At 45.0% G+C, this 8,476-nt stretch overlaps 1 protein-coding gene across 3 annotated transcripts; it reads right to left on the bottom strand.

The window, feature by feature from the left end:
- Positions 1 to 5,861: 5,861 nt before the first annotated feature.
- Positions 5,862 to 8,146, bottom strand: TCEAL1 (transcription elongation factor A like 1). Of its 3 annotated transcripts, none has more exons than XM_070463034.1 (3): positions 7,995 to 8,146; positions 7,284 to 7,351; positions 5,862 to 6,909 (listed from the first exon to the last, which is right to left on the bottom strand). In XM_070463034.1, exon 3 carries the CDS (start codon positions 6,895 to 6,897, stop codon positions 6,418 to 6,420), a length of 480 nt encoding a protein of 159 aa, XP_070319135.1. In that variant the 5' UTR covers positions 6,898 to 6,909; positions 7,284 to 7,351; positions 7,995 to 8,146; the 3' UTR covers positions 5,862 to 6,417. The 3 variants fall into 3 exon arrangements, with proteins under 3 accessions (XP_070319135.1, XP_020759740.2, XP_070319136.1); XM_020904081.2 differs by lacking the exon at positions 7,995 to 8,146 and adding an exon at positions 7,772 to 7,907; XM_070463035.1 differs by lacking the exon at positions 7,995 to 8,146 and adding an exon at positions 7,507 to 7,726.
- Positions 8,147 to 8,476: the final 330 nt, after the last annotated feature.

The following is an 8,476-nucleotide window of genomic DNA, read 5'->3' as shown; positions in this document are numbered from 1 at the left end:
TGGATTCGACTGAGCGACTAACACACTCACTCACTCAAGGAGAGGGAAGGAGAAACTATTGGGTGATGGGGGGAGAAGACCTCAATCCTGACAGACACTACTGACACAGCAAAGCTGTTTTCTATTCGCAGTTCTGGCTAAGGCCACGAGATGGCGCCATTACCTCTAGTTTCTTTCTTTTTTTTCATTTATTTTTATTAGTTGGAGGCTAATTACTTTACAATATTGTAGTGTTTTTTTTCATACATTGACATGAATCAGCCATGGATTTACATGTATTCCCCATCCCGATCCCCCCTCCCACCTCCCTCTCGACCCGATCCCTCTGGGTCTTCCCAGTGCACCAGGCCCGAGCACTTGTCTCATGCATCCAACCTGGGCTGGTGATCTGTTTCACCCTTAGATAATATACATGTTTCGATGCTGTTCTCTCGAAACATCCCTCCTTCGCCTTCTCCCACAGAGTCTAAAAGTCTGTTCTGTACATCTGTGTCTCTTTTTCTGTTTTGCATATAGGGTTATTATTACCATCTTTCTAAATTCCATATATATGTGTTAGTATACTGTAATGGTCTTTATCTTTTTGGCTTACTTCGCTCTGTATAATGGGCTCCAGTTTCATCCATCTCATTAGAACTGATTCAAATGAATTCTTTTTAATAGCTGAGTAATATTCCATGGTGTATATGTACCACAGCTTCCTTATCCATTCGTCTGCTGATGGACATCTAGGTTGCTTCCATGTCCTGGCTATCATAAACAGTGCTGCGATGAACATTGGGGTGCACGTATCTCTTTCAGATCTGGTTTCCTCGGTGTGTATGCCCAGAAGTGGGATTGCTGGGTCATATGGCAGTTCTATTTCCAGTTTTTTAAGAAATATCCACACTGTTCTCCATAGTGGCTGTACTAGTTTGCATTCCCACCAACAGTGTAAGAGGGTTCCCTTTTCTCCACACCCTCTCCAGCATTTATTGCTTGTAGACTTTTGGATAGCAGCCATCCTGACTGGCGTGTAGTGGTACCTCATTGTGGTTTTGATTTGCATTTCTCTGATAATGAGTGATGTTGAGCATCTTTTCATGTGTTTGTTAGCCATCTGTATGTCTTCTTTGGAGAAATGTCTGTTTAGTTCTTTGGCCCATTTTTGGATTGGGTCATTTATTTTTCTGGAGTTGAGCTGCAGGAGTTGCTTGTATATTTTTGAGATTAATCCTTTGTCTGTTGCTTCATTTGCTATTATTTTCTTCCATTCTGAGGGCTGTCTTTTCACCTTGCTTATAGTTTCCTTTGCTGTGCAAAAGCTTTTAAGTTTCATTAGGTCCCATTTGTTTATTTTTGCATTTATTTCCAATATTCTGGGAGGTGGGTCATAGAGGATCCTGCTGTGATTTATGTCAGAGAGTGTTTTGCCTATATCTACCTAAAGAAACAAAAGACCTATACATAGAAAACTATAAAACACTGATGAAAGAAATCAAAGAGGACACAAACAGATGGAGAAATATACCGTGTTCATGGATTGGAAGAATCAATATTGGCAAAATGGCTATGCAACCCAAAGCAATCTCTAGATTCCATGCAATCCCTATCAAGCTACCAACGGTATTTTTCACAGAACTAAAACAAATAATTTCACAATTTGTATGGAAATACAAAAAACCTCGAATAGCCAAAGCAATCTTGAGAAAGAAGAATGGAACTGGAGGAATCAACCTGCCTGACTTCAGACTATACTACAAAGCCACAGTCATCAAGACAGTATAGTACTGGCACAAAGACAGAAATATAGATCAATGGAACAGAATAGAAAGCCTGGCAATAAATCCATGAACCTATGGACACCTTATCTTTGACAAAGGAGGCAAGAATATACAATGGAAAAAAGACAACCTCTTTAACAAGTGGTGCTGGGAAAACTGCTCAACCACTTGTAAAACAGTGAGACTAGAACACTTTCTAACACCATACACAAAAATAAACTCAAAATGGATTAAAGATCTAAATGTAAGACCAGAAACTATAAAACTTCTAGTTTCTAAACTTATTAAAAGGGGTATTATCTTGGCAAAGAGGTGTAAAGAAAACGTTCAGTTTTTACACACAGACCATGAATCAGTGAATTCAGTAGAATCTCACTCTGAAACATGTATATTTATAGTAAAGGACAGAAGGATATTCAATCAGATTCTTGCTTACTACGCACCAAGTGTGTGTGTGCTCAGTCGCTTCAGTCCTGTTCTACTCTGTGACCCCATGGACTGTAGCCCACCAGGCTCCTCTGTCCATGGGATTCTCCAGGCAAGAATACTGGAGTGGGTTGTCATACCCTCCTCCAGGGGCTCTTCCCCACCCAGGGATCAAACCTGTGTCTCCTGCACTGCAGGCAGATTCTTTAACTGCTGAATTTCTGGGATGCACTGCATACCACAAGCCAAAATCCCTATTTCCATGCCAGTCTCTTCCAAATTCTAGACATATATCTAACTGCCTACTGGACATTTCCACCTGGATAAAGATAATAGTGTGGAAACTCACCCAAATGCACAAACCAACAAGGATAGCATACTTAGCAAATCCAAATAAATTATTCCCTAAGCCCCAGAAAGCTACAATCTAAATTGGAGGCAGACTGGGGTGAATACAGAATTTGATTGAGATAAATCTGAGAACACACAGTCTACCTCTTATTTATCTGTATAATCTTCCTCATTTGTAAAAATAACTGAGTTTGTATTTCTGAATGGGAAAGGGAGAAGTCTCTGGGCATTTTGCAAAAACCCTGAACCTGATCCCTCTACACTGCCTCAACAGAGGGGCTCCCACTCCCAGGCATTGCAGGCATCCTGCTTAGCACACAGCTCTCTCCAGGGTCCTGGACCCTCAATGCTTTGTGCTCTGGAGTTGGCAGGCTGGTAGCTTCTTGGACATGTGACAGGGATACAAGCCTGTGTGAGCAGGGAAGTGGTGAGAGGCCTAGACAACCAGGCTCTGGATGCTGCTGACCCTCCACCATCAACACCTCCAAAACATCTTCACACCAACCCACAGCCTGACTGCCCTGACCCCTGGTGCTGCAGTGCATAGGGGTGTTCATACAGGAGTGACACCTCTTTTCTCCTGAGCTGTAAGACCACAGGCCTTTAAAGCTCCCTTTACCTGGGGGCACCTGTACCTCTGGGCCTGGGCTGATGCAAACATCAGAAGCGCCGCACCAGCACACACAGACCTAAAGTCACCACAGAACCACCCAAACAGGCCAGGGCACATCTGAGGCCCTTCTGGGAATCTGAGCAAGGTGAGTGGGAGAGGGATGGGTGAGGTCTTGTCTGAGGTCTAACTCCATTTTGGGATGGGGGAGGGGGGCTACTTCACTGGACTCTGACAGAAGGGGCAGGCCCTTCTGCTTCAGCCCTAAGTTACCTGGTTAGGCCCATGCCAGACACCCGTTTGCTCAATGAGTATCCCAACCAGTGTTTCCAGTTGGGAATGCTTGGGCTTTATCCCCTCCCCTATAGAAGGGAGGGAGAAGGAAGGAGAAGCAAAGTGCTCTGACCTGCAATGGGGACAGTCGTTGTCTTCCAGGTGTGCATGTCTAGGACAGTCTGGCCCTCAGCCTAGAAGAGTCTGGTGCCTGCTGCAGGCTGGAGCAGAGAAACCAATGTCAGACCACCCTGGAGAGGGGTGTGCCTTGGGGGAGCCCTTCCACATCCTGCCCAGGGGGCTAGATTCATCCTGTCCTATAGAACTGGTGAGTTGCTGGACTCTTATCTCACTCCAGCCAGAATCCAGCTGGACCAGCATCCATCAGGCTACCATAACCTTGAGGAATGATCTGGAGACATGAAGATCCTCCAAATGGCATCACACAGTGAAAAAATTAAAAGCAAAATTAAGGGCACAGGACTGGCTTACCACTTTGAGATCTGATTACCAAAGAACTTTGAACTTATTTTTGATGTACTTTACTCATATTGTAAGGAAGTACTGCAAGGCATTACATAATGTCAGTCATAGAAAATACATCTTGCTGTTTTGTCACCTCTCTTAGGTTTTTATTTATTTATACATATTTATTCTGTATATGGTCTTGCTTTGCTGCAAAAAATCTAAACTTTTTGTTTATTTTTGTCTGTGCCATGCCACATGTGGGAACTTAGTTCTCCAACCAGGGATCAAATCCATGCCCCCTGCATTGGAAGCATGGAGGCTTAATTACTGGGCCACCAGGGAACCCCCCCCAAATTAAATTTTATGTAGTAAAATTGATGGAGTTATTTTTAATTCCTTATTTAAAAATATGGTTGGACAAGGCTTTTCGCTGCATTGGAAGCATGGAGGCTTAATTACTGGGCCACCAGGGAACCCCCCCAAATTAAATTTTATGTAGTAAAATTGATGGAGTTATTTTTAATTCCTTATTTAAAAATATGGTTGGACAAGGCTTTTACCTCTTTAGTTCCCTTATAATCATCTGTACTTCTATTTATGTCATAATTTACCCTTACTAAAACTAGGAATATATTGTATATAGCTAGCAGTGACTTTCTAGCTTGTGTGCTTATAAACAGAAAAGCAGATTTAGTGGGTCTGGGGTAGAGCCCAGGTCTCTGCTTATTTTACAGGAGAAACACTGACACCTGAAATATTTAAATTTTACTGTTGAGTTTGGGGAAACAATACCTCTCCCAGATTCCTTTGGAATTGCAAATTACACTTTCTAGAGATGTGAACACATTGAATCTTACGTAGTTCATCAGACAGACTGGGTTCATGATTGGGCTATAATTCTGAGAAATTATTAACCACTGTCTGTGTTTCTAAAGTGAATACAATCAATAAACAAAATTTTAGGTTTTTACAAACAAGTTTAACACAGAAATCATAATATCTGATACAGACATATATAGTAATTTAATGACTTACAAAGTACTTTTGCATGTTTCTTGTTGGTGTGAGGTGGGGCAGATGGGTAATATTCTAGCTTGAGCTTAAGTCATAATTTCCTCTAACTTATACATACTGAGCAAGTTAGAGGAATTGGTAAGGCAAGCCTGCCAGAAGCCTCTGGTAGAGAACTCACCCTAAGACAAGTATTTGGCAATTACAACCATAGTTATCCTCAGAGATTATCTGAGAGAGGGGGTTTCCAATTCTAGGCACATAGCATTGTGTCTGGCTCACAAATTTTTCTCCAAGCTCACGTGAACTCATGTTTGCATCTAGTGGAGAAAAGGGAGGCTTTCAGGAGAAAAATAAATAAGGACTATTTTGCTAAGAATTCTATAAGACTTAGAGGTCTTAAGCAGCACTGGGATGGTATCCACCTGGATAGGTGTAATATTAAAGCTAGAGAAGGGGCATCCTTCATATATCTGTTAAGAGACAGGGTTCAGTTTTGGTCCTGCAGTGGCTCCAGAGCAATCAGTAAAGCTTTGCACCTGGAGAACTCTGGCACCTCAGCCGTGATGGGGGCCACAGAAGGAGCAGGACCCAGGAGAAGGGGCAACTATAGCCAGCAGACATGGCAGTATCCAGGGAAAAGAACAGCAGGACAGGAGTAGTATGTAGCACTTACCTGGCATCACACAGGATTTGTGAGTGCAAACAAGGCCTTTGGGTACTATCCCCACTATCTGAAGGGAATCTATAGGGGATGGGGTTCAGCCTGTGCCAGTAGGGGAAAAAATATAGCTCACATGACCTTTACCTCACTTGGTTCCACTGAGGCCCTGTAATAAATAATTCATAAATAATAAATCATCTTATTCCTATTTAAGTAGGAAAACAATACCCTTAAACAAATGTGAGTACAGTACCTGGTTTACATTTCTGCCTAAGAGATTCAGAAAAAAATGGGATTTACTTTTCTTTTTTAAAGTTCTGTAAAGTATTTATTAAGTGCCACATTATCTTTATAAGCTGACTGACAAATTTTTTCATTGCTTTACAATTTTTCCCATTGTACTGTCTTTTTTTTGTAACACGTAAAATGTGTTCATCTTGAGAAAATGAGAAATTCAGATGAAGCAAAAATGAAAAAACAAATCACCTGTTATCCTACCACACAGATAGTCACTGTTAAACCTCTGCAGTATATACTTCGAGTTTTTTCTTTGCATATTAATATATAAATATATACTTTTTACAAAAATGGGATACTACATATACTTTTTGAAAATTGCTTTTTTCCACTCCACAATATATACTGTGCATCTTTCCATGCAAATGGAGAAGACATGGTTGAAAGAGGATGTCTTGCAGATGGGGGTGAGATGCAATTTTATGCCAGTTACAAGAGAAATACCTCAAAGCCACACAAAAAGTTCAGATTAGGAAGACGTTGTAAGGTATGTAAGAAAAAGCAAAGTTCAGGTGATAATACATCAGACAAAACAAAATTCAAGGCCGAACACATTAAATAGGATAAGGACGGTTCCGCCTGGCCTTCCAATGCATGATCATCAGTTTGTTTCGTACTCGCTTCATCTCTTCCATCTCCTCTGCTACCTTTATCATCTCCTCGTTGCTTAAATTTCTGCCGTGTATGTCCCCTCTAAATTGCGGGCGGGAGCCGGCCAGCCTTTCCTTAAAGCTTCCCTCTTCTAGCTTGTGTTTTCCCACTCCGCAAGGAGGCTGCTCCATGGGAGGGCGCGCCTCAAAAAGGTCCTTCCTCGACAGGCGCTCCTGAGGAGGGCGCTCCTCGGACTCGAGCATCTCGGGAAGGAGCTCAGGAAGGAGTTCCTCGGGAAAGAACTCCTCCTCCGAGGACGCCTCCTCCGAAGACTGCTCCTCCGGAGACGACTTTTCGGGAGACTGCTCCACAGAAGGCCGCTCTTCATCCGCCTTGGGCGAGCTCTGTGGCCGCTCCTCGGGCTCTTTGCAGGCTTTTTCCATGTTCAGGATGGTCTTTTTTTAAGCACGGTGATACAGAGGAAACAAGAAAGGCTGAAGCGAGTCAGAATACGCGCTGCCTGGACTAAGACCCCGCCCACGAGTTCCAATACCTGCCTCTTCCCCAGTCTGGGCCCGGGTCCTTCAACCTACGCTGACGGGAGGGGCTCTCCAGCCCCCGGGATACCGCCGCGTCTGGTTCCCCTCCCACCCCCCACCACCTTGTCGCCCCCTCCTTCCGAAAGCCCACCATTTTCCCGGCAGGCCTTGCCACACAGGCCTCTCCCGCAGGGACCGGGGCGGAGCGGGCCGGCGGTGCCGTGGACCCGGCTTCCTCCAGCAACCTCCCTCGCACCCCATCCCGGCCCGCTGCCCACCCCTTCCCCTACCTGGACCTCTCCCGGCGGCTGGTTCCGAGGCGGCCTCTCCTCCAGGTGCCCCGCTGTGACCTGCGGAGCTGCAGACAGACGCCGAGACAGGGTAGGGGGCAGGGAGGAGAGAAAGACTGACACACGCCCCTTTTCTGGGCACCGGCCGCCGCCCCCCTGTATTCCCCTGCCCCCCGCCCCGCTCCATCTCAAAGCTTCGTCCTCCCCCCCACCCCGCCCCTACCCAGTAACGCTCGTCATTTCTTTTCAGGCGGGAAGTGAAAGCGAAGGACTGCTTAGAAACTATTTCTCAGTGCCCGTGTTGTCTTCCCGGGCCGGGGGATCCACTCACCTCCCCAGCCCACTCCCTAGACCACCATTTTTGGCACCGAAATGGGGGCGCGGGGGCGGGGTTTTGCAGGGAGAACGCCTGGACTCAGTGCCATCCCAATCCCAGAGGTTACTGGGCAGCACCAACACACCGATTTAAGAGGGCGAAGGGGACTTACTTTCTTCTGCTTTCCCCCTCGTCCAAAGGGCGATAGGCAGATGGTGTCTGGACAGGCAAAAAGGACCAGGACGAGAAGGACTTGGGCAGACACGGGCTCTGGTCACGTGAGGGCCGCGCGTCACCGCCGAGCTCAGATCCCCAGTTACCACTTTGACCGGCGGCCGTGCTGCCGCAACCAGCCGGTATTTCTTGACCCCCGACACACTAGACATGTCACTCACCTTTCTTTTGTTTATATATGCCTTTTCTTGGTTACCAGAGATGGTCAGCATCCAGTCTTGAGGGTTATTGCCTCTTCCTCTCTGTCTCTTCCCTTGATAACACCTCTCTCCCTTATTCTCCTGTCATCTGCTACCAAGGCCATTTTTTTCCCTTACAGTTTAGATCCTGCACTGAAATTGGACTGTTTCTCTTTAATGAGTCACTATCATATGCCACCTCTTCCAGTTTTAATCCACATCCATAACTCAATCATGTCCGTTTAGGTTCTATCAAAATGATTCTCATGTCTTGTCATTTTCGTGGGCAATAAGCTTTCACTTTTCCGTGACTTCAGGATTTTTTGAGTCTCTAGACCTAAATCACAAACAGAAGCGCCCGTCTAAATTGGTAATTCAGTTCTAGAACTCTTGAATAAAGTAAAGTTTGTGAAGAACATGAATCTAAAAAGACTGAGTACTTTGATTTTCATAAATCGGAATGC

Source organism: Odocoileus virginianus, unplaced genomic scaffold (genome assembly GCF_023699985.2).
Source record: "Odocoileus virginianus isolate 20LAN1187 ecotype Illinois unplaced genomic scaffold, Ovbor_1.2 Unplaced_Scaffold_22, whole genome shotgun sequence".
NCBI lineage: Eukaryota > Metazoa > Chordata > Mammalia > Artiodactyla > Cervidae > Odocoileus > Odocoileus virginianus.
The sequence above is the reverse complement of the archived record's forward strand: the minus strand, read 5'-3'. Positions and strand labels throughout refer to the sequence as shown.